Source organism: Phlebotomus papatasi, chromosome 1 (assembly GCF_024763615.1).
Source record: "Phlebotomus papatasi isolate M1 chromosome 1, Ppap_2.1, whole genome shotgun sequence".
In the NCBI taxonomy this organism is placed as follows: domain Eukaryota; kingdom Metazoa; phylum Arthropoda; class Insecta; order Diptera; family Psychodidae; genus Phlebotomus; species Phlebotomus papatasi.
Window position 1 is genome coordinate 72,087,753 of NC_077222.1, and position 26,153 is coordinate 72,113,905.

The following is a 26,153-nucleotide window of genomic DNA, read 5'->3' on the forward strand; positions in this document are numbered from 1 at the left end:
TTTTCCTTTTCACTTTGCGCGTGAAGGACTTTTGAACGATATTGAAGACCCGAAAGCGTTTCTCGAGGAAATTCTAGAAGCTCTACCTTAGGCGAGTTTTATCTTCACTTTCACATCGTAATTATGCTAATAAAAATTCACGTGTATTGAAAATTAATGGTATATGGATTATTATGAATAACATTTGAAGTTCAATAAATTATCGCTTCACTTTAGAAATGCTTTTTTTATTTAAAAAAATTAACAAAAAATCGTTATTCCAAGGAAAAAATTAAAGGATAAATCTTTTCCTGAACATTTTTTTAGTACTTTACTATTCTCAAATGCTTCTACCTAATTGACTTTTCTTTATGTTGGTTCCTGACATGATTGTTAGGTAGTTTGAAGCTTGACGAGGTGTTGAGAAAACAGTTGAGATGAAAACCGACACAACGACAAGTTGATAATGCAGAAGCACTTGAGAACAGTAGTGCTAAGGAAATGTTTAGAAAAAAAATTTCATAGGAATAGCATCATAAAACCTGAATAATGTTGCTATTCCAAGGAAAAATTAAAAGGATAAACATTTTCCTGAACATTTTTTTAGTACTTGACTGTTCTCAAGTGTTTTTGCAACATCGACTTTTCTTTATGTTTGTGCCTGACATTAGTGTTATGTGGTTTGGAGCTTGACGAGGTCTAGAGAAAACAGTTGAGACGGGAACCGACACAAAGAAAAGTCGATAATGCAGAAGCACTTGAGAACAGTAGTGCTAAAAAGGAAGCGTTCAGAAAAAAGATTTCATCTTTTCATTTCTCATAGGAATAGCACAATAAAGCTTTAATAATATTGCTATTTCAATAACATATGAAAACGGGAAATCTTTTCCTGGGCATTTTTTTTAGCATTTTACTGTTCTTAAGGTCTTCTACATAATCAACTTGACTCTGTGATGGTTCCTGTTACGACTGTTTCCCCAGTATTTGTCGGGTTCCAAAATCACCAACAGAAGTGACAGAATCAGCACAAAGCAAGTCGATTATGTAGAAGTACTTGAGAACAGTAAAGTGCTAAAAATAAATGTTCAGGAGAAAGATTATCTCTTATTATTTTTCATTGGAATAGCAACATTATTCAGGCTTTATGGTGCTATTCCTATGAGATATGAAAAGGGGAAATTTTTCTTCTGAACATTTTTTCTTAGCACTTTACAGTTCTCAAGTGCTTCTGCATTATCGACTTTGCGCTGGTTCCCGTCTCGACTATTTTTCCAGTTCTCGGCAAGCTTAGGTTAAGATTGTATTAAATACACTTAAAATAACGAATTATAAAAAATACTACAGTTGCTTGTACAGTAGACTCTCGCTAATTCGGCTCTTTTAAGATCGGGCTACTTTTTAATTCTGGCGGCAGTTAGACTTGAAAAAAGTTTGTTGACATTTTTAAAGTTTGACTGTGTTTATCAAATGTAGCATATATGCCCAAATTTACGACAGTTTGACTTAGTTATTATGTGATTTTGCATTATTAAGAAGTTTTAATTCTTCAATTCACAATAAGTATGAGTATCTAAACTGAATATGAGTATATGCAGATGAACAAAAAATCGCTGCATTTCAAATAGTTTAACGCCCGAATTTCTCTAAATCGGGTGACATTTCGGTCCCAAATGCCCGAATTTGAAAGAGTCTACTGTATTTTAGAAATTCAAGATCTTAGGGAACTGGACTAAAACTCTAGTCTGAAGACCACTTAAGTTGATACCTCTTCTCTTACCATTATTTAACGGATTGACCTCTAGCTCTGAAACAAATTGAAAAATTTTTGTATATATAGTAGAACCCCGCTATAGGCCATCGCTCTATAGTCCACAATTTATCGACCGTTGATTTCAAAACACTGATTTTAAGTTAGGTTATGTTTTTTAGTACGCCGTGCGACATCCAATGTTGTCATAATTATTTTAACATTTTTGGCAAACTTTATTGAGTAGTTGTGATATTTGGGATCCATAATGAAGAGAGCGAGGACAAGTACCACAATCGCAAAGAAAGTGAAAGCCGTCGAGCAATTTCAATACTAAAAGTCGTTGATAATTTTAAAAAATGACATGGACGATTTGTGAGACCCAAGTGTCAAATCTGATACCAATATGGCCTATAGCGAGGCTCTACTGTACTCTGAAATACTATGATATTTCTCTATTCAATGAGTTCAAGCAATAAAATTGTAAAACATTAAATTAAATATATATTCGTCCTAAAAGAGTTAATGTTTATATATAATAAATAAACATAATAAAAGACTTTTTTGTAATATAGCCAAACAGACTCACACATATTCGAATATCAAAAAGCAATACGAGATTTCATAATAATAATAATCATAATCATAATAATTCAAGATTATTATGAAGTCATAATAAATTATTTTAAATTTATAATATCCTTCAGAACATATCGGGTATATATCGCACATTGAATATTACAATGGCGGATGTCAGATTTCAGCATTTTTCAGGAGACGGCCTCAAAAACTAAATTTCATAATATTTTCTTATTTTCATTTACAAATTTTAAAGATTGTTTGTATATGATTCCACTGGATAGAGCACATATGTGGAACTCGAAATATTGGACTTTTATTATCCAAAAATATAGTTATTTAAAAAATTAAAAAATTATCCGTCACTTTTCCACTTATGCGGCAAAATTGCCAAAATTATACGTCACTGTAATACTAAAAATCCAGACAAGGATTTTAAGATACGCCTCTTGTTTAGTAATTTAAATTTTAATAGAATTATTTTATAATGTATTTCAACAATATTTCTTTTGTTGTTCGACAATAAATCAATTTTAAAAATCATAGACCCATTGAAATTAAAGATAAATAATGAAAAGTTGTGTATTTTATTTATATTTCTTTTTATTTGTCCATGAATCCATTTCATTTCTTCAGATCTCTTTTGTACTCTATATACAATTGACTTTTTTATATAAAAAAGTCAAGTTTCGAATATTTACTTTTACAGTATAGTCAAGATTTTGATAAAATGTGTGGTGTTTTTTTGGAATAAGATTTCCCTCACACAAAGAAATAAGATCACGTTTCTTTGTGTCTTTTAGAGGCAGTGGTCCATTGTAAACCTTTTCCATCTTGCAATTTCTTTCTAAAAAACAATCCACTGCACTGCACGAGAGAACTATGTAGGTTGTTGTCACTGTTTATTCCTCGAAATATCAAAAAATGAATGCCGTTTAGTGATACAGTGGCGTAGGACTCATGGTCAGTGGTATAGTGGCGTATGATTCCTCAGATAACGCCATTGTAACACTAAAAACACTCAGGGAAATAATTATACGCCACTTTTATGCTATTTTTGTTCTGCAAGCTTGACAAATACTCGAAATTATGAAAAATATTTCTAACAAAGTTGTTGATATCACTATGCAACACGGTTTTGTTAACGGAGATCTCACATGGTACGTTTGATAGAGTCAAGTCCCCTGATTAAGAATCTGGTCTTGGTTTTGCTCCTATACGTAACAATTTTTTTTTATTAATACTTTTATATTTTTTCTGCTTTGCCTTACATTATCCGTTATATCTCAGGTTCTAGTGAACGGAACTCGAAAAGTGTGGATGCGTTGGAAAGCTCATTAGTCGAGCTTCAATTTTGATAATTACGAAAAACCTTGTAAAACCACTCCTTCGGGGTGTAAAATTGAAGTTTCTATAAAAATTACCAAAAAAATGGTCCTAAAGTGAGGTTTTAAATATTTGTATAAAATAAACTAAACAAAATATTAAAAATCCAATGATACCAGGTGATAGGCCACACTTATAACTACAATTTTGTTCATTTGAGACATCGCGCTCCGATCACTCTAAATGCCTCATTTGTTGGTTTTTGTCATTTTCCAAAAATATGAAGTACATATTTTAAAGCAAATTTCCTAAAGATTTCTGAGAAAACATCTTTTAAAACTTGTGTGAAACATACATAACTGTTGAGATCCTTCTTTAATTCGATCGGGGGACCATTAACATGATTTTCTTTAACATCCCCAATCAACATTCAGCCACGTGAAGAAACCCCTAAACTCCTTTTTTAATGCTTTTTTATGATTGGTAGAAAACGCATCAGCAAATATTTCGTAAATGCATTTCAATGACTTTAGATCATACTTTCATTTAAAATTAACCTCTACTAGAAATAGTATTAGATGGATGGATGGAAATAAATAAAAACAAAAATTGAATACTTAAAGGAAAATTGAGAGCTTTTTAATGAGGGTTGATTGGAAATGTAAATGAAAATCATGTTAATGGTCCCCCGATCGAATTAAAGAAGGATCTCAACAGTTATGTATGTTTCACACAAGTTTTAAAAGATGTTTTCTCAGAAATCTTTAGGAAATTTGCTTTAAAATATGTACTTCATATTTTTGGAAAATGACAAAAACCAACAAATGAGGCATTTAGAGTGATCGGAGCGCGATGTCTCAGATGAACAAAATTGTAGTTATAAGTGTGGCCTATCACCTGGTATCATTGGATTTTTAATATTTTGTTTAGTTTATTTTATACAAATATTTAAAACCTCACTTTAGGACCATTTTTTTGGTAATTTTTATAGAAACTTCAATTTTACACCCCGAAGGAGTGGTTTTACAAGGTTTTTTGTAATTATCAAAATTGAAGCTCGACTAATGAGCTTTCCAACGCACCCACACTTTTTAAGTTCCGTTCACTAGAACCTGAGATATAACCATAGACTTAAAATACATAGACTCCTCATTCGCAAAAAGTAAACAATTTCGCGTTTGACATTTACTTTTTGAAATATTTTTTTTAGTGTACTGAAATCAAAACAACCCGATTTTCCCGCTATTTTCAGAAACTTCCCGCCATTTTGTAAATTGGAATAAAAACCGCCAAAAATTATATTTCTTGATTTGTGCACTTTTATGAGTTTTTTGGACTAATAATTTGCAACTATTATGTTATTTTATTAGAATACTTACCAGAACACGGTGCCAAATTTTATAAGATTTTAAAAGCGAAATGAGTATTTATAGAAGAATATCAAAAGTACCGAATCCTCAGGCTGTGAAGATAATTTTTTGTTGGAAATAACAGTTTGGTCAAATTCAATATTTGTTTGAACCCCCAATATTCCACCGATTCCACCTATTACATGATAGCAAATTGAAATGCTGTAAAAGTATTTAAAATGTTGGGATACTGGGAGATTTTGCCAGGAATAGGGAAGTGTTGTTCCTGAAGCAAAAAGGGTATCTCACAAAACATTCCAAATCGTGGTTAATAAAATACTATATAATTTAGGAAATAACAGTATTTATATTTTAGAGGAAATTATAACAAGTAATAAATTAAATAGAGAAAATTTATAATATTTATAGTTATTGCCCCATGAAAAATGTAAGGTGACGAAGTTTTTGTCTTTTGGAGATTTCAGGTTTGGATGATTTATGGATGGCGTAGAATCTCACATTCAAATACTTCTCGGTGATTGCATCAATTAGCAAGAAATGATGATCTGCAGCATGTAGAAAATCAGAGTCTTCTTCAAACAGATTTGGAATGTCAGCGCAGGTTCTGCGCACCATTCTTCTAATCTTGAGAAAATCCTGTTTAGTGTGATTATTTCCAATCTCACGCAAGGCTTTCTCCGCAATCTTGCACACCCTCAATACGGAATTAGATGGATATTTTAGTCTTCCATATGCTTTATAATAAATAAGGCAGTGGTCTCGTTGGTCCCCTTCCAAGAGATTGGTGCATTTGTCGCAGTGGATTCGTATTTGCAGACGTTTTACTATAAATCCTGCAATGTATTCCACAACATTCTCTGCATATAAAGACAGAGAAGAGAGTCCGAAGATATACTGATATGTTTCGAGATATTCCTCTTCCTCTCTCAATAACTGCTCACTGCTTTCTTCATAATTCTTGGTTAGAGCAGCAACTGCAGATTTCTTAAAATGACCACTGAGAATATCGATTTTTTCAAGTGGGATGCAATTGCCGACTCCTCGATCGCTCAACTGGCAATGAACTAAGAGCCTTTTATAGCTCGTGGTAAATTCGAGCGTGTTAGGGTTGTTGCCTCGCCCTAGACGACTGCGAATCGCAGAAAAATATAGCTCGACATGATCCTGATTTAGTTTATAGGTCGGAAGATATTTCATATAGTTTTTTTCGATCGTCATCGTATAAAGATGGTTTATATTTTTGAGGCAAACCATTAATCCTATGAAACCAACATTTCGTTGTGAATTTATAATTCTCGTTCCATCCGGATACATAAGATCTAAGATATAATGAATCCCTTCTTCACAACTCTGAATAACATCTTTGAAATTATTTTCACAAAGTGCTTTCTTCATGCCTGTGTCAGCTAAGCTTTTTGAGTTCAAGATATCAAAAATTTGGTTGAATTGTCGGATGAATTTGATTGTGGGATGACATCCGCGAAATTGTGGCAATTGTAGTACTTCATCACAAAATTGAAGAGCATTTGCCACAGATAGGCTAAGAGCCTGTGTGGCCAGCCGTACCTTCATTTTTTGATCTTTGAAATAAACATGGGCTTTTCTCAATTTTGTACCCGCATATAATCCCTCCTCTTCTTGTATTTTAACCAATTCCTCCAGGTACTTCCAATTAATTATTCCACCTTCTGAATCCATTAGTGGTCCTTTTTCGCCTAGTGTATTTCGCACCAATTTAATCATGTGCACCGGGTCAGGGTACGCACACAAAATAACATCATCTATTTGGAATGTTATTCTCAATGATGAAGGGCTCAGATCACAACCAAGTTCTGTAAAAGTCGCACGATTCACTAAAGTTCCATCACAGGTAACACCAAGGACTTTAACATTGCATTCCAACAAATTTCGGACACAAATCCTGACCAAATTTGCTTTTTGAGAGGCATTTGCTTTAACGATGGGGAAAAAGCCAAGGGCAATCTTCCATTTTGCATTGATGGCCACAGCCATAAACACTAGTACTTCTTGAGCCAGTTTTCCATTGTGTTCTTCTTCATCTCCGAAATCAATGTATCCGCTTGCTTGTTCACCTTTCCAGGTTGTCCCCTGCGCAATAGACATTTCATCATACGATAACTGTACGCACAATTGATAAGGATTTGCCTCTTGTGCTTTTTTAATTGCATCAAATGCCTCCTTTGTAAAACCTGGTTTTACATCAACAACTTTGTACCATCTGGAAATGGTTGATGGACTGGGCAGCGCAAATCCCCACTCAGCCCTAGCGTAATCATACGCTTTCGGTGAATAAAAATTGAGTGTGAGGGCGAATTTTTTTCTTCATCAGTGTAGGACTTCTTTTTTCGTGAGAGGAGCCTCCTTACTGCATTCTCGACGGCCTTCGGTAGAGCTGTTAGCCTCAATGCTTCTTCGACACTGAGAATACTTTTCTTTGAAAGAGCTTCAACGAAATCAGATAACTTTTTAATTTTTTGCGCCTGTCTTTTTGACTTCTCACGGAAACCAGCACATCTTTTTTGTAGACCTGGTACATATCTCCTCATAAATTTTAATTTTTCATATCGAAGGTACTGGCGACCTGGCGAAGAATCAGTTGCTGTCGTATTTAAAGCTCTTTTTAGAGTTATTTTTTCTGTAGATTGGATCATCTTCGATAAATCATTTTTCGTTGAAGATTCAGAATGAAAATGTCTCGCTTTGTCTGGCATTTCCTCAGTGTTGGCTCTTTTTGAAATCTAAAAAATAAGATACATATATTTTAAGAGAGAAAATGATGGAATATAAAATGGGTGGCAGTGTCCCAGGCTTTGCGAAATGCTCGAACTCATGACTTAGATGCTATATACCTCAAAAATACTTTCGCATCATTTACCATTTGCTGGTTCTCAACCGATTTGAACCGATTCATAAATCATTCAAAACATGCTACAAAATTGTGTTAAAAATAATAGGATTGATTTTCGGATAAAAATTAGGTATCGGCTATGAATCGGTTCATTACCAATTCAGAACCGATAGGGACCGGTTCAGTTTTATAGGAAATTTAAAGATTTTTCCAACGAGCGTAAACATGACCCCATTCGCTTGATAAATGCACTCTCTAGTGTCTTTTTAACATTTGATATTGAAAAACCGTTATTAGGAATGATTCAACGGTATTTTCGTATATGGACGAAATGTTCGCCTGGATAATCTCAAAAACATATCCAAAAATGAAATACGTCGCACGACGCGTTTTCGAGCAATCCCTAAAAACACGGTTTTTGAGGGCAAGGCGAGGGGGTCCCCCGAAGGTTCTAAGTCCATGTCTCTAACCGTCTGGCCTCTAGAGCTGCCGACAGCCGAACGAACAGGCAGACAAACAGAATGACGACATTTCTCGGAAATCGTCTGAAACACGAAGATTTTTTGTCAAAAGAGGTCTCCCGGAGGGGGGGGGGTGTGGAAATTTTGGAGGGGTTAAAACTCTAGGGATTATACATATAGGGTAAAGTGATATAATTTGGAATTAGTGTCATAAGTTGGACAATTCGCCGGTACAAGTTGGACATGGCTTTTTTTTTGATAAATACAGTACAAAATTTGTTTTTAACACAAGAAACCAAATTATAAAACTAAAGCATTAAAAATATAAAAATAAAAATGAAGTACTAAATTTATCAAGGCAAAAAGCCCTGTCCAAATTGTACCATTGTCCAACTTGTACCACTTTACCCTATACTGCTCTCTCCGTGGAGTTCGAGCAGTAAAATTTTGAATTATTTAACTATTTAAGGACGATTGGAGCACCGGTGCCGCATAAAGAAAATTTTAAACAAAAAATTTTTAAGAGGGTCCTTAGAGCTATATTTCTCTTAGTTCCTTTTTAGTAAATATTCGATAGAGACAATAAAAGTCTAAGTAAATAATTTTAGTAAATATTCGATAGAGACAAATCTTGTGATTTCACTAAATGTCTCATTTACTGATTTTAGTCATTTTCGAAAATACAAAAATTCTATCTTATAGCAAATTTACGAGAGATTTTTGAGACTCAATTCTTTAGATTAGGCAAATTAATTCTTTATGTTTAGATTTCTTAAAATTATTTGAAAAACATAAATTTCTCTTAAAATTAACAAATTATAGTTTGGGAAAAAATCGCCAACATACTGTTTCAATTTCTTTTACTACTTTTTTTTGTGCTTCATTTTTTACTTTTTTACATTTTTTACTTTTTTCACATCGAATAGCAATATAATTAATTTAAAAACTCCTTAAGAATATTTAAAAGAAAATCAATTTTGTAGTCATGTGAAATTTTTCCTGACTAGAGGAGACCGGGGAGGTTTGGGACAGGGGTAGTGTGGGACAAGGCGATTTATTCAACTAATTTTTGAAATAAATTGGATTTAAACATTACAGTATCGTGGCCAATATTAAGATGTATCTTGACTAAAAGAATGGATATCCTCAGTTTTATTGTTTTAATTCTATGAACATTTTTTTTTAAAAATTGATAAAAATCGTATATTTTGACGTCTCAGTTTTTCTCTTTGTATTTTATATCAGCGGTATATAATCAAAACTTTTTTATCTCATTAGGTAGCAGTGTAATCTGGGAACATATTTTTATAAAAGTTTCAGAGATTATACGCTCTCGTTTTTTACATAAAGGTTTGAAATACAAAAATTATACGTGGGGATGTTTGGGACACCTGAATGGGGATGAATGGGACGTTGATTTTCGACAAGATTGTAGGTGGTATGCAATTGTTTATTGTCAAAATGAAGAGTAATGCCCAGTTTCTACTGCAAATCTCCCTCTTGTGCAAAGTTTATCAGTGCAGCAGATTTCTCTAACTACAGGGACAATTAAACCATCATTGTCTTGGGAATCAATAATTCCTTCTCAGAGGATATTCGATCTTGGCTCAATCTAGTTAAAAACTATTTTTTTCGAAAATTTCTCGAACAAGTTCTCCAGAAAAGTAAGGCGAGAGCTAATTCAGAGAAATAATGAGAAAACAGGTACAATGCAGTTGTCGTAAAATCAAACAGGAATCCGTTAATGAGTTCAAAACTAAGAGTTGCAAGAAAATCTACTCGCCTGAGGAATTTGATAATCATGATTGCAATATTTAGAATAAAAAAAAAAGAAAAAAACGTAGATGGAAAATAAGAAGAAAATACTTTAAATAATTGATTGACAATAAATGACTCTACTGTACAAATAAAATTGATATTAATTTCTAAGTGTAAATAAAAGATGAAACATTCTTATTTCTATCAGAAATATTTTTAATCTGGTATTTAAAATTAATTAACGTATTCCAGTAATACAAATTATGCGAGAAAAAACGCGTCCCAAACATCACCTTTTGCGTCCCATACTGCCCCACGTCGGGGAGGTTTGGGACAAAGCGTCAAGTAAAATGTTTTATCTTCTCCAAGAAAACTCAGTTGTTTTCCAAGTTCTATCGAGTACTTTTTATAAAGTTAATACCCATAAGTATCCTATAGACCGCATAGAATTGTAGTGCACTAGGGTGGAGTAACCACTTATCGCCACTTTTAGGAAAAACTGAAATTAATTTAATTATAATTTTTAAACCCTTATTATAAAGTAACTCAAATTTGACACAAAGTTTCTTAGATATGTTGTGTATAGATATATCAGACTAATAGTCTCTCAATTTAACGGTGGATCACCTAAAAAATATATTTTTATTAAAAATTCAAAAATAACCACTTCTCGCCACCTACTTGAAAAGGCCCAAACTCAATTATTTTGGACAATATTATTAAAAAATATATTCAGCGTTGCTTTTTCTTCCTGATATCTTTTTTATTACTCGTATTATATTGTTTTTCTTCGACTTAACTATAGGTGGCGAGAAGTGGGTCACTGGCGAGAAGTGGTGAAACCACCCTATCGTAGTTTTTTGGAATTGTGTCTCAAAGCCAAAACATGAAAAAGTGTCCCAAACCTCCCCGGTCTCCCCTATATCTATAGTTATTTTTACTGCTCGAACTCAAAGAGAGAACAGTTATATAATCGTGTTTTTTTTTCAATTTCTCACTGTTCTGAAGCTTAAACGGTAAGAAAGAGATATCGACTTCCACTCTTCGATGATCCCAATAAAAATACAATATCTCTCTACATTCCCTCCCATATATCTATTCCCTTCAAAACCATGCTTTTTGGTTTTTCTCAACATTGGCCCAAGCTTTTTCAATAATTTTCGAATATGTTTTAGAGGTAGTCCAGGCGAACATTTCGCCCTATACTTATGACCGGAAAATGCACCATTTTGAATTATTGAAGGTCAATCACTTTGGAGGCAATTTTCCAACCGATTTGGTTAAATTTGGTTTTTTTGGAAAGCTATGAAAATTCCGAACCCGGTTGTATTGGTCTTTATCGGTAATGAACCGGTTAAGTAGCGATTTTTTAATTTTGACGAATTTTACTTACCCTAAGTAAAATTCCCTAAAAACAATGTTTATCGGTTTTTCTCCAAATTGGCCCAAGCTTTGTCAATATTTTTGTTTTAATAATTTCTTAATGGCTTTCTCATTGTCTATAAACATAAATCAGCAGTAACCCTATAAGCATACAAAAAGTATGCTAACGGAGAGGGCTTTATCGTGAGTTCGAGCATTTCACAAAGCTGAGACCCTTTGCCTTCTCTTTTTTTTCTAATGTTTGCACGTAACTGCAAAGTATAGGTTGAAGAAATTTAAGATATTTTTTGCAAGTCTCTACCTATTCGCTATTTAGTAAACATTTAAGCTCAAAATTCACGAATAATTATAAATTCTCATATTCATAAATAAGTTTAATTATTCTTTATATTTCCAATTGTAACTACTCGAACTCCAAGAGAGAGCAGTTTCCATAATCCATTTTTTTTAAATCTCCCCACGGTAACAGATATTGACTTCCGATCTTTGGTCACCTCCCCAGAAGTCAACATTCTTTTGCGAGCTAACATACCAAAACATGATTTTTGGTCTGTGCACAAAATTGGCCCAGGCGATTTTGCTCATTTTTGGAAATGTTTTGGAGGTAGTCCTGCTAAACATTTCGTCCTTAGACACCTATCACCGGAAAATTCGCCATCTTTGAATTGAAGGTCAAAAGCCTAATTTTCATCCGATTTGTTCAATTATTTAATTAAAAGGTTATGTTATGAGTTATGAGTTTTTGAAACCGTTTTCTAGAAAAATTTTCAACTTCAAGATGGTTTTGCGGTGATTTATAGACAAATTAAATTCGACAATAATTATGTACCAGAAAAAAAATTGGACAAAGGTATATAAGGCAGAGCTCTTTTTCGGGAGATCGAGCAGCTCGCAAAGCCTCGGACACTTTACCACCCGTTTTTTAGGGGATGAAAAATTATTCAAAAATTGGTACTTATCCGGTTCATTACTGGTAAAGACCGATACAGCCGGGTTCAAAATTTCATACCTTTCCAAAAAATCCAAATTAAACCAACTTGGTTGGAACATGAGCCTTCTCAAGTGGTTGGCCTTTGACCTTCAATAATTCAAAATGACGAATTTTCCGGTCAGAAGTATAGGGCGAAATGTTCGCCTAAACTACCTCTAAAACATATCCGAAAATCATTGAAAAAGCTTGGGCCAATTTTGTTTTTTTTTTTATTGGGGGTCATCGAAGACTGGAAGACGATATCTCTTACCGTTTGAAGTTTGAGTTGAAAAAAAAAACACGATTGTTAAAACTGCTCTTTCTTGAAATTCGAACAGTTAAAAAAAGACATTATGAGAATCTTTTAACCCTTAAGGAACGAGAACATACAAAACTTACCTCTTGCTCTTGCTGCTCTTGCTCAAACGGACTCCTATCATTTGCTCGACGCATTATTTGTGCGTTATTCTCTTTGTCAGACAAAGATACGATTGATTCAGTTGCTGATGAAGATCCAATCGTAAAGACATAATTTTTTTGAGGGAATTTGTGTACCTAAAAAAATATATGTTTTGGCTTTCAACAAGCAAAATAGTAAATATTTAAGATTACCTCAGTTGATATTGTGGAATCATGTGGGTCACGGTCACCTAATTCAATATCAGTCAAGGTAGCTGAAGAATCGATTATGTCCTCAGTTTTTTTGAAAAGTAATGGTAACGCCACGTCCTGTAAGCCAAGTGCATTTAAAATTATCTAAAAGAACATTTTATTTAAAAACTAAATAGACATATTTCTTTACTAAAAATAGTCAAATTATTATAATTTTTGTGCTATTTATACATTTTTAATTTCTTCTTAGAATTACATAAATTCTCTTAAGACATAATAATTCGTATTTTTTTTTAATTTTTGGTGGTTTTTGTCTGCTATTTTAGTCAATCATGTATTTGAGTGAAATTGGGTAATATTTAATTTTTTTAAGCAGAAAATTCGCGAGTCCCTGGACTATTATTGAAATTACTACCTACATGAATTCCTCTAGTCCTTATGCCCTAGACACACTTACGACTTAAGCCGAGAGACGACTTGGTGGAAAATTATGGAAATGTAGTTTAATCATTATTTCGAATAAAATTACGCTAAGCCGTCTCTCGGCTAATCCTCTGGTCTGTCGAGGCCCTTACTTTATGTTCCAAATACTAAAGGACAATTTTGCACAATGATTATAATTTTTCTAAAAAAAAGTATATGAACTAAAATTCTGACACCTTTTAGTCTGAGCAAGGTATCATTTTATATTATATCTGTTTTATTTTTAAACGGGATTACTTAGTGGACAATCTGAACAGGTATATAAAATTTTATCTTATTAGGACAATTATACGCTAAATTGATATTATTATTATTTAAATATTAGGTGAGATTCTTAACAATCTCACCTATTATTTATACGACAATACATAAATTTGGAAATTTAAATAAAACATCAAATAAAAATAAAAAATCCAATTGAATCAAATTGCAGGAAGTAATTAATATCCCTTCGATTATAAAAAAAATGTCTTTCTTTAAGCTTTAAGATTTTAAATTAACCTTTTGAATACAGATTAGTCTTCGGAAATAAATATAAATTTATTTATATTTGTATTTCAAAGTACGTAATTTTCAAGATTTAAAACTAAATGCACTCCCTCCGTCCTGAGGGAGTAACAAAATTGCTCAATAGCTAAATTAAAATTAAATTGCCTTTTTTTAATTTTCGTTATTAATGTACAACATGGTCGAAATGATCTTTTCATAATTTACAAATACTGGAAAAGGTGGAAGATATGTAAATTTGCGTTACAAATATTAAATTTGGAGCTTAATATTTAATTTAAATATTTAGGTTTTCTTTATCGCAATATTGATGAGTATATTAATTCAATTTTAAATTATAGAACAAATACAAAAGCAAATTACAAAATTTTCCCTTTTAAATTCATTAAAAGTATGCTAATTTTTTATATCAATATTTATAATAGCACAAAATTTTTAACAACACATAATTTGGCTATAATAAAATATTTAGAGGAAAAAAAATTAAATGTAATATGAAATTGAATCATAGCGATAATTTAATTAGAATTCAAATGTCTTCTTTATTTACCTCCTCTTCATGAATTTGCAAATCCCCTTCTCTTGTTTTTTTAACAAGAATTTCACCATCACTTTCCTCTGAAGCTCCTTGAGAATCAAGTGGAGAATTATTTCTGGAAATATTAAGATTAAATATAAAAAAATTAGCATATTATCCTAACTTCGTAATTTCAAAAAAAACTGCCCAAATCAAGTAGTCAAATAAAAAAAATGAACACAATTTTCAACCTTCTGTCTGAGAACCTTTCAATCTTTGAATAGGAATCTAAAAACAGCTCTAATTGCCATTAAACAATCATTTTTTGCCAGAATGATTACACAGGAGCATGATATTCACCGTTATTGAACTGTTTAATAAGATTTTGGGTGGATTTTGATTGAAAATAGAACCCATCGAGGACATATTTTTTACATTACTTACCTGCACTGAATCTCCTTCCTGCTCACCAACTCCTTTCTGGCGCTCCACCACCCGCGCTTCATATTAATCTTCCTTCTTCTTTAATCACCAGAGAATCACAATTATATCAGTTTTCTATCGTTATTCGTTCAACGTTTACACCTTTACAACACTCTCACAATCACAACTGCACTGCTGAAATTTCCCATGCGATTGACATAAAGTAAAATTGAAGAAGAAGAAGAAAAATTGAAAACATGTTTACATTTTACAGTGTACGCTCCTGTCAATTCAAAAAGTGTGTTGTTCCAAGGGAAAATTTGATCATGAAGAGTCTATGTATTTTAAGTCTATGGATATAACGGATAATGTAAGGCAAAGCAGAAAAAATATAAAAGTATTAATAAAAAAAAATTGTTACGTATAGGAGCAAAACCAAGACCAGATTCTTAATCAGGGGACTTGACTCTATCAAACGTACCATGTGAGATCTCCGTTAACAAAAAAAGTTGTGAATTTGTTGCATAGTGTATTATTAAATATAATGAATATTTAATAAATTTCCTATCAGAAAACAGCAATATCTCACAATTGACAAAAACCAAGATCCGCCGTTGTAATATTCAGTGTGATATATTAAAAATTAAAAAAAAAAAATACATAAAGAATATTAATACAATTCGTTGTTTCTTACCCCCTGAAATTTAAAGGTAGTTTAGAGAGAAAATGTAATAGAGGTCGCCGTATCCAATGAATCTCGGCTTTTTACGTGCGTCTTTGCTAATTGTTACACACACACACACATAAGCAGCAAATGATATTTTCATAACCTCAAAAAAAGTAGTGCTTTTGCCATCGAATTTTCTCAATTTTCATATAATTTTACGGGTGAATAGTGCTTTTAAGCAAGTGAAAATGAATCAGGCGGACGTTTCGAAGCTGATGTCACAGCTAAAATTTGCTGTGATGCCATCTCACCGAAGACTGCGATGCCCGCAGGGACCGGAAGGCAGGATGCTCAAACTGCGGAAAACTGTAACAGCTCTGTTTAAGAATGAACGGATAGAGCTGTACTACAGTAGAGCTGATGAGGCTCGAGGGTATGCTGAACAGGTGAGAGTGAAATGAACATTTCTCTTTCAAGAAGCTAAAACTTTCTTCCGGATACCAGCTCATAAATGAAGCCATCCGATATGGAGATTGCCACAAGGCGACAATGGAATTAGCTGATTTCTGGCTTTTGGACAAACAATGTGTTCACAAACTCTTTAAAGTCTTCGTGCCACGCTACCAGAACTACAATGTGTCGTACACGAGGATGTACAAAGCACCTCGAGAGTATCCTGGATGGTATTTCAAGAGAGCCGTACTTGAACTTCGCGGGAATCCTTTCCCACCACTCGTACCGGACAAAATGCAAAATAGGAACTTCATCCACAATGTTCTACTTGATGAGGCCAAGAGAGCTTATCGTCAGGAGAAATATGCCGAGATAGCCCAGAGTCTGAAAGTTGCAGAAAATCTGAGTACATCCGTGGCAAAAGATGATGCCGGAAGTAGCAGTGAAGATGAAGTGGACAGGAAAAAATAGCCTAAGATTAATTGCGATAGAATCTAGTGTAAATAAAAAAGGTAAATATTGCATTTATTATTCTTTTTCTCTTGATTCCCCTTTCCAGGGACGTATACACAATGACTTCCCGAGAAGGGATTAGTTATTCATTGGAGATGATTTTCTTTGCGTTAATCTTACTAGAAGTTTATCCAGTCATTCTATCAATTCTTGGAAAACACGTTTCAATCAGTTGTGGATTTTCTTCAAGCCTGAAAATTCCATATTGCCTGTCATTGAAGCTCTTCAGCATGAAATCCAGTATACATACACAGATGAATCTCGCTCTCCAAAATTTCCATAGTTTTTTAGTTGAGATAGTTTCACAAGAATTCACTGATGTTGCAATTAACTGAGTGTTACATCACTTAAGTTAATAATACTTCTTAAAAATTTTGAAATGTTTAAATGTTTCTAACTGTAACTTCATCAATCATCGGGGTTCATCGGTCGAAGGTTTTATTGCAGAGTCAATTTAAGTCGTGAATAAATGGTTTTTATTACTAAATAATAAGCAAATATTAAATATTTTACCATATTCTCTTGAGGTAGATAACGTGAACCTTCAGAAAATTTCTTTCACCGTAGTACCGTAGAAAGAATTTTTCAATGCCGTTTTTCAGGAATTGACTTTCTTTAACAAGCTTCACCAAAAAATAATGGCTTTTATATTAGAGGTTTTCGAATATGCTTAATTTGGGCTCTACCTAATAAACGAATTGAAATTTTTTAATTCAATACTCAAAAAAGGATAATTTTTGTAAAATTCGTGATTAGTTTGAAAAATGAACTTTTTTTGCAATTAGGGTAAATGTCCTAATTCAAAACCATTTCCAGATGCTTTAACTTTGACAGAAGATTCAACATATTAAGTTCATATTTTTTTCTGAAGAGAATTACATAAATTTGCTCCTTGACTCTTTTAGAATGTTACTGTTTAGTGAAAATTCTTTAGATTAATTTGAAAACTTCTTAAATACAAGAAAAATACGCGAGCGTAAAATGCTTCTATTGGAAACAAATTAATCCAAATGGAGACAAGGGAAAGTTTCTAATTGGAGACAAACAGTGTAAGTGAAACCGCGACGAAAGGCTTCCAAAACCTTGTTGAGTTGCTCCTGAGTGCAGGATTTGTTCTTATTCCTGGTCTTTTCCCCTTTCCCATCTAAAACAATAAAAAGATCTCTCCAAAAAAATAATATTTCCGGGGTTCCTATTGAAGCATTTGCAGAGACTTCAGAAAAACCCATTTTGTTCACGAAATAGGTAATTATTTCATTTGAAAACTTCACATACTGTTGACATTAAAAATGACACTTAATTTCACATAATTTTGCCAGAAATATTACATATATGTAAAAAAAAAAAACGAATAAAGAACAATCGTCCTATTGTGTTTTTTATTAGAAAACATTGTTGATTGATGAAAAATTCGATGGTGAAAAGGTACACTTTTAATTTTTATGAGAAATTTATAAATTAAAATTTGTGAATATGAATGGATTTTTAGAACAAAATTAACCAAAAATTGAAACTGAGGTATAGAAAATATATAAATAGAAATTTAATACTATAATTATCATGGAAAAAAATGATGTTTCCATTTGGAGTAGCGAAAAGTTTCCATTTGGAGCAAGTTTTGAATTAGCTTAATTTACCCCATATTTTCAAAAAACAGCATCTACGAGGAGTGCTACTTTACTATTTTAACTTAAGAAAAAAATCAACTAAAGCACATCGTTTGCTTAAAGTAGCCTAGAGATCATAAAGATAAACCAACTACACTGCTGGTAATAATCATAGCTCCACTTCTTCATACCGGAAAAACTGAAAATTTTTTTTTGGAAAAAAATAAAAATATTGTTTGAGGGTATTTTCAAACCGATATGAAAAATTGCCATTTAAATTTCAAACTGTTAGCACTGTGAGTAATCTGATAGCATCTTTATCAAAATAGGGATTTTCGGGTGGCAATAATTATAGCTCCACTCAATAAATTTAGGTCTAGGGTAGTTGTTTTTAATCACTGGAGGTTAATATCTTTTAGTCAAGTATGTGGCAAGTTAATTTTTTTTTATATGGAGCTATTTGAAGCCAGTTCCTAAATTGATCTCGGACTCAGCTCACAGTACTCCGAGGAAAAAATTTATTTAAACAAAAATTTAGCATATATATCCCTCCATACGGAAAGGTATCTTATAATACGGAAAAACTTCTCATTTTTTTTGTTATTTAGTGTAACGTTCGCGAGTGCAAAAAATTCCATATAAATTTAAATCGAAGTATGAGAAAGTGGCTTCAAATTTCAGGCGACTTGCTAGGGGCGTGCTTTTAGTAATTAATTAATAACTTTATTAACCTAATTAGAGAGATTTTTATAGAGTTTTTTATAAATTTTGGTAAAATTTTGTATGGAAAATGTTTAACGAACAAAAATAAAGGATTGAAGGGGATGGAACTTAACACTAAACCTACCGACCATTTTTGATCGTTTTTTGGTCAGATGAGAAACCGCGGTATGGTAGGATACTCAACAAATTTGTCTTGGAAAAGAGCGAAAAATTAAAATTTAAACACTGAAAAACATATTACATGCATATTTTAAGAAATTCATAAAGTCTTATAGTGACATTGTACCGTTCAAATATGTGTCAATTTTAAACCGGTCAATTTGACCGGATTTTGATTGGTTTAATGTTAATAAACTAAAAAAGGTCCATAAAAATGACAAGGTCATATCGTCTTTCAGGCGAATTTGTCCATATAGCCAACAAACATTCCTTTTAAGCCACTCCCAGGGCTAAGAACATTCTTTTGTTAGAAGCAAAATTATGCAATTTTCTGTGTTACAGTCGAAAAAATAAGTTTTCTGCTTACTGCTTAGTCTCATTATGTCGTGTTCGTTTTATCACAAACCGGAATTCTAAGTGACTAAGGGGGTTTTCAGAATATTGAAACAACAAATTACACTGAGAAAAAACTGGGGCGCGATTAACTTTTTTTCCTCGTAACTTCAACACTTTTTAGGTGTAAAAATATGTCAACATTTTTTAATGTTAATTTTACACCCTTTTAAGTGTAAAATTAACATGAAAAAGTGTAACTTTAACCCATAATACAACTAAAAAGCATAATATTCACACCGATTTAGGATCAATAATGCAGGGTAAAATTAACATTTCCGGAATGTTATTTTAATTTTTTCGGATTTTTCTCAGTGTATTAATAAGAATCTTCTTACAGTTTAATGAATAGACAGTAGTGGTTTACGTAATTTAAGTGGTTCAAAATTATTTTTTCGAATAAAACAATTGATAGGTCTTGTCTTAGTTTTTTTATCCGAAAAACATAATTTTGAAACACTTAATTACGTAAAACACCTTCTGTGCATTAAACTGCAAGAAGCTTCTTTGTTCCAATAGTCTAAAAGATAAAAACGCTACTTTTTTTCAGCTAACTGAACTCGCTGGGTAGTATAGTAGCCTTATTCCAAGCAAGATTCATATAGTGGTTTGCTGTAGAATCACTAATACTTCTAGCTTGTTTAGCTTACAGCCATAGAAATGTTCAACAGAAATAATGTAGCTAGAATTCCAAATGGAAAATAATTACTTTTCTTTAAGAGTAATTAGTAAATTTGCAATAATCTCAATTATAAAAGAAATAGCTCACACTGTAAAATCTGCGGGAAAGCCAAGGGGAAAGCATAATGATAATTCTGAGGAAAATACAGTGAAGACAAGGCACTGTAAATTGAGGGAGTGTCCGTGAGAATTATATACAAGGCAAGTAGCTGTGTGAGTGCCTTCATGCGAAGGTATAAAAAGGCTGGTTCGGAAATACTCCTATTCATTCTTATTGCAACTCTCGACCAAATCGGAAGCAAAGTACCGAAGAAAAGGGTAGTGAAAAAAATTTGCAAGTAAATAAGAGATAGTGATTGAGTGGGAATTTGATTAATTGCAGCGTGTAACGTTGATAGCAAAAAAAAAAGCCATTGCCTGAAAGTGTGCGCTTTTTCTGGTGAATAAAGAAATTGAAAGAGAGAACTGCTTGAGGCCAAAATATTCTGTAAAATTGTACGGAAGAGTGCCAAGGAGCGCAAAATTGAAGTACATAGGACAAGTTATTTAGTACATGGTGTCGTGGTAATTTTCCACTGTCGTTCGGTTGTAAAACGTACGGAGGAACTCCTTCAATTGGGGTCACAGAAACTCTGAGGCATAACCATACGGAGCTGTTGCAGTCATCCTCATATTCTGGAACTTTCCATACAATTGCCAAATATTTCTCATCCATCGACAGTTTTTTGTTTTTGGTGGAGGACGTTTGAAAACTGGCCCAGAGAATAATTTGTGCGTTGTGTAGGCCTGAAAAAGGAAGAAGAATATTCTATCGATTTTGTGTTCTCAATACACAACAATACCGTGAAGAAATTCTCACAGTTGTCTTAAAGAGGAAAAAGTGCTGAAGTTTGTATTGGAAATAAATCATCGAAGTGGCACAACGACATCCATAGGATTTCTTTTAAAAGGATACTGATATAAAAAAAAATTAGCAGAGATGGCTTTTATGGTGCCTGTGATGAAGAATGAGTTCAACATCTACAAGACAGATCGGAATAGACGGATAAGTGAATGTTCCAACAGTTCAAGTGCTTGCCGATCACGTAAAGTGTCAGAGAGCTCACGATCCGAGGGACCAAGTTTGTCAACGTCACCGGGAAATGATTTTTGCATGGGATCACCGAGTCAGCGAAACTACATGAATCGCAACACATCACGTGGTTTCTCGAGGAATTCCTCAAGAACGTCACAGAACTCCCTCATGAGTCCCACAAAGAACACAAGCACCGGCTGCAGTCCACCCAAACCATCGAGTTCAGGGAGTCAGGGCAGCCTCAATAAATTCCACAATAGACTTGTGGACAAATTGAAGAAGACTCTGAGGCGAGACAATGGCCGTGAGGAGAGTAGGTCTTGAGGTTCCTCCCTGGACAATGCCGGAGGATCAGCGTGTCTAGAACCCACTGGCACGCCTGAGGGCACGACGCCCAAGAGAAGTGCATCACGCACGAGATCTCTCTTCGGCCGGCACGACACGAGGTAGATGGTGCAAGGTAATAAATCCTTCTCTCCAGAAACCTCATTAGGTGTCCCAGATCTACACTTTTTTTTTCTTAAGATTAAGTATATACTTCTATATAGGTTTATCACTTAAATAGTGATTAGGATAAGGACTAATAACTTTTGCGATATGGATTGGTGATTTAAGCCTAAGTACCGTTGAAGATAACTGGTTTTTAAGAGGTACGTTCAAAATTTTGAAAGGTTTTAAATTTGGAAAAATAGGGCGGTTTCATACATCCACAAGCTTTGAAAATATTTATTTTTTAAAATAGTTTTCCCACATTTGACATTTCTAAGGATGAAATTGGCAGATAAATTCTTTAGATATTCAATTTAGAAGTTTCGAATATTAAAAAAAAATTTAAAAAAAACAAGAGATTTGAACCCAGGTCATCTGCATCGTAGAGCAAGTACTCTAGTGTTGCTGATGTTTCATACCCAAAAGAAATCAGGCTGATCTTCGAGAATATTAATACAGTTGAATTTGGCGGTAAAGAAAATTTTGCAAAGAACTATTCATGATCTTAAATTGTCGACCTATAACAGTTTAGGCAGATCCTTTACTTAAAATAATAATAGTGGCGAAACGTTCCATAGATTAACTAAGGCTTTCCTGCAAGGGGAGTTCGCCACATGCATTATTATTTTTTTCCTTATACAGAGATGGGGTTATCAGTCCCATGCTCCGTGGAACCAAGTGCAGTAAAGCTCACTGGAAGCAAATCGAACACCCTTAACGCCAAAAAAATACTGTTGACGTAAAGGGGACTCGAACCCGGGACATTTGCATCATACAGTAGATTCTCGCTCAATCGGCTCTTTTTCAATCGGGCGAAAAATTTTGTTGACAATTATCACGTTTAATTATGAAGCTAATTTGCTCAAATTCACTGTAGTTCTTCTATTTTATCGTGATTCTTTATAATTGAGCACTTTTTGTGGAATTTACAAAGGCTTTGACGCCCAAATCTATCGATAAACCGGATGACATTTTGCGCCAAATGCCCAATTGAGAGAGAGTCTACTGTATAGCGAGTGCTCTATCACTTGACCCACTGAGTGCCTAGGTTGATCTTTTACCGCCAAATTCAATGGCTAAAGGTAAAACAAACAATCGAACTGGTCCTGAAGAATTAAAAACGTATGAAATTGCCCCATTATCCACCAAGAAAACAAATTTGGTAATAAACTTTTCATGTTGAAATTCTCAAATTGACCACCCTTTACAGGAAGGATATCGTCTAATAAAAAATTGAGAAGAAAAAACCAACGAGGTTTAGACTTAAATCTTCAATCTGTGTCGGACTTTACTGATAGAATTGCTAATTGGCTACAATATATTGAATACGCTGTTTTATATTAGTTTCAACTCAACAGCGTATTCCTCAGGAAGTGACTTGTCAGATTAATAATCTACATGCCATTCCTGAGCCAAATAAGGATACTAATTCAAATTAACTTTTATTATATTGGTATAGTATTTTCTAACAATCTCTCTCTGATCTTAGTGTAATGAAAAATAAATTGCAAAAGCTGCATAGCAGAATTATCCGCTTAATTGCGAAGTAGCTCAGTCTACAACTATTTCTGCCTAAAGGACTATATTTTGTCCTTACAAAAAAAAACAATGAAGAAAGATTTTTTCACATGGAAAAAAATAACGTGAAACTTGATAAGACTTTTCTTCTGCATATCTTTTGAGTCACGATAGTGACTCTTAAAGCTATCACAGAAATAATAACTTAAATATCCCAATTAAGGGAGCTATTACGTGTCAGATGCTTGCTGTTCGTAGAAAATAATGATAGAAATGAAGTAAATAAAAAAAGCAAAAAATCAGTTGGGAGAAAACTTTTTTGGCACATTTTGTAATAATAAATTGTTCTCTCGTATACAAATTTTCCTATAACATCATAGAGAGTTCGTGTTAAAGTATAATCAGTGTTTGATGAGAGAGAAAATTGCTTATATTCCCTCAAAAAAAAAATTATTAATCTCAAAAGGGGAGTAAAATATCAAATATTAGCAAGTATAGAACTTGCAATAATAATGCTAAATAACATCGCATTAACCCAATACTTAAGTGTAATCCAAACAGATTTTCTTTTGGAGTTTTTAGTGAGCACCACAGCTCAATGTTGCAAAGATTATCTCTAATGTTAGTGATGATGATGAAAAATATATTTACACGTCGTGTTAATTAACAAAATAAATTTATTGATGGAATATTTACGTTTGACCAAATTTTTCCAAAAGCTCTTTTGGACAAATATTCAGAAATTTTTTTGTCGTCCCCTTGCGCATTGAGAGCCAATGCGTGTTTCTTAAATAAGTTAATGACGAATTTCCTCTTTAACACGTTAGTCAAAATGTATAACGTCACTAGAACACTAGTGGTGTTATTGAAGCACAAATTACCAATTTATAGTTTTTATTTTATTTTTTTTTTTAATTTGGTTTTTCTAGCAAAAATTAAAAATTAGTGAAAAGAAAACCTTAGAAGAACTATACAAGAAAAAAATTCAATGCCACTGTCACTGTCCAATTTTGATCATGTCTCTTTTACAACTCAGGATTATATCACTTGAAAATTTGAACAACTATAAAGAAGTAAACAATTAAGATAAAATACAAAATTATTAAGATATATGATTGTATCGTTGATTTTTTTTTAAACAATTGGATCAAGGAAATTTTTAATGATATGAAAAAAACACGCTTATAGAAAAAAAAATCATGAAAATGACAATAATTTTTCTACAAGATCTTGAAGAGAATCATGAAGAGAAAGACAAGAAGTCTGCGTCATTTTCACCCACACAGAAAATCGTGTTTTATTTTTAATTAACCGTTTTGGTTTTGAAGAAGAAGTAGTAGCAAAAACAAAAAAGAAAGAACCAGAAATATCATCCGTAAAAATGATAAACAAATATTATTTATTGAATTTTAATGATAACACAGCTGTGATATGAATAGATTTACTATATATTTGAGAAGAAACAAAAAAAAAGAATTAGTTTAAAGTGTATTTGTATATTATGTATATGCAAGTGGATTTAAAAAAAAAGAAGCCATGATTAAGAAATTTTATGAAAAAAAAACTGAATCTATTTATATTTAAAGAAGGAAAAAATCGTACAGCTTTATTGTGATGTACGTAACGCTATACGAAAAATATATATTATATGTATTTCTCACATATTTATATACATTTTTCTCTCCTTCCCCAAAAAAAAAACTTTGATAAAGCAGTGACTCGGTAGAACAAAAAAACAAACACATTTCCTTTCTGAAGAACGGATATTGAAAAATTCATGGAAACATTTTATCCCATATTGGCACAAAAATCATTGCAGATATTCGCTTAACAAAAAATCTACTAAAATTTTGCTATAGCAGTGAAATTTATAAAAAAAAGAGGAATAACATTTAGTTAAATCAAATCTCTCTCCCTCTCCGATATATAATTCAATGAAATTTTTAACACGCGTGTACCATTTTTGCTGACTTATACAATATATAAATATGTAAGCATAATAATACAAAAAAAAGTAATGAGAAAACGAAAAAGTGGACAAGAAAAGGTAAAAAAGAAATCACAACGAATGGTTTAATTCGCTATCACGTGAAATTCATCCTACAATTAACTTTTCTTCGGTTTATCACATTCCATATAGAGTTGTTTTAAAAGATAATTAAAAGTTTGAAAAAAAATTGTACTCCTCTCATCTGTAAGTCATCATTTAGAATTATATATTATGTACCTTAAGTTTTTGTCTTAGAATATTTCTCCTCTTTCAGGAGGAGAATTTATTTACAGGTCCGTAAGCTTTTTATTGATTTAAAAAAAAAACTGATGTTTTATTCTGAATCTGAAAAATAAAGAATGAAAAAAAAATGAATTGAACCAATTACCACACAAAAGAGTTTTTTTCTTATTAATTCCTCCCCCAAAATTCAAAATTAAACATTGGCCAAAAAGAGTAACATTGGCCTGATCTTCCTGCGGGCAATATAAGTCGTGTGAGAAGGAAAAGGAATTTTAATCTATTGGTATGCTTCAGGAGGTGGAAACGCCACCATCAATCTGATTATTCTGTGGGTGGAAAACAACAAACAATGTGGTGTAATGAAAAGGCGAGGAAATTTCTTGAAAAAATGCCAAAAAGACTCGATTTTATTCACGGGATAAATATGTGAAAATATGCAAATGTTGGAGCTGAAAGGTATCTATTTATAGACCACCTCTGTCTTCTCGAACATCAGAACAAGCGTCCGTCGAATTACCATCTGACCAAGTTGAACAACTGTTAGTGTTTTTCTCACAGCGTTGCCCTGGACACGAGGTTTTGAGTTTTCACGTTTTCACAAAACCCATTGAAATTTTCAACTGAATTGGTGTTCAAAAATTCCAATGCAGAATGCAGG

At 32.8% G+C, this 26,153-nt stretch overlaps 4 protein-coding genes across 4 annotated transcripts in view; 3 read left to right on the plus strand and 1 right to left on the minus strand.

Annotated features, from left to right (window-relative positions):
* LOC129800581 (protein purity of essence) overlaps window positions 1-219 on the plus strand; it is a 45,158-nt gene extending 44,939 nt beyond the window's left edge. The window contains exon 10 of the mRNA XM_055845073.1: window positions 27-219. Within this exon, the coding sequence (XP_055701048.1) occupies window positions 27-91 (65 nt within the window). The 3' untranslated portion in view covers window positions 92-219. The remainder of the gene's footprint in view (window positions 1-26) is intronic.
* Window positions 220-6,811: 6,592 nt separating this feature from the next.
* On the minus strand, window positions 6,812-15,136 carry LOC129801283 (uncharacterized). The gene is made up of 5 exons (XM_055846179.1): window positions 15,006-15,136; window positions 14,595-14,697; window positions 13,055-13,171; window positions 12,842-12,997; window positions 6,812-7,760 (listed from the first exon to the last, which is right to left on the minus strand). Exons 1-5 carry the CDS (start codon window positions 15,065-15,067, stop codon window positions 7,218-7,220), a joined length of 981 nt encoding a protein of 326 aa, XP_055702154.1. The 5' UTR covers window positions 15,068-15,136; the 3' UTR covers window positions 6,812-7,217.
* A 637-nt stretch (window positions 15,137-15,773) lies between these two features.
* Window positions 15,774-16,628, plus strand: LOC129801420 (39S ribosomal protein L17, mitochondrial). The gene is made up of 2 exons (XM_055846438.1): window positions 15,774-16,097; window positions 16,156-16,628. The coding sequence occupies exons 1-2, from the start codon at window positions 15,900-15,902 to the stop codon at window positions 16,573-16,575; spliced, it is 618 nt and encodes a 205-aa protein (XP_055702413.1). The 5' UTR covers window positions 15,774-15,899; the 3' UTR covers window positions 16,576-16,628.
* A 3,812-nt stretch (window positions 16,629-20,440) lies between these two features.
* On the plus strand, window positions 20,441-25,649 carry LOC129801480 (uncharacterized). Its single transcript, XM_055846582.1, has one exon. The coding sequence runs from the start codon at window positions 21,160-21,162 to the stop codon at window positions 21,577-21,579; it is 420 nt and encodes a 139-aa protein (XP_055702557.1). The 5' UTR covers window positions 20,441-21,159; the 3' UTR covers window positions 21,580-25,649.
* Window positions 25,650-26,153: the final 504 nt, after the last annotated feature.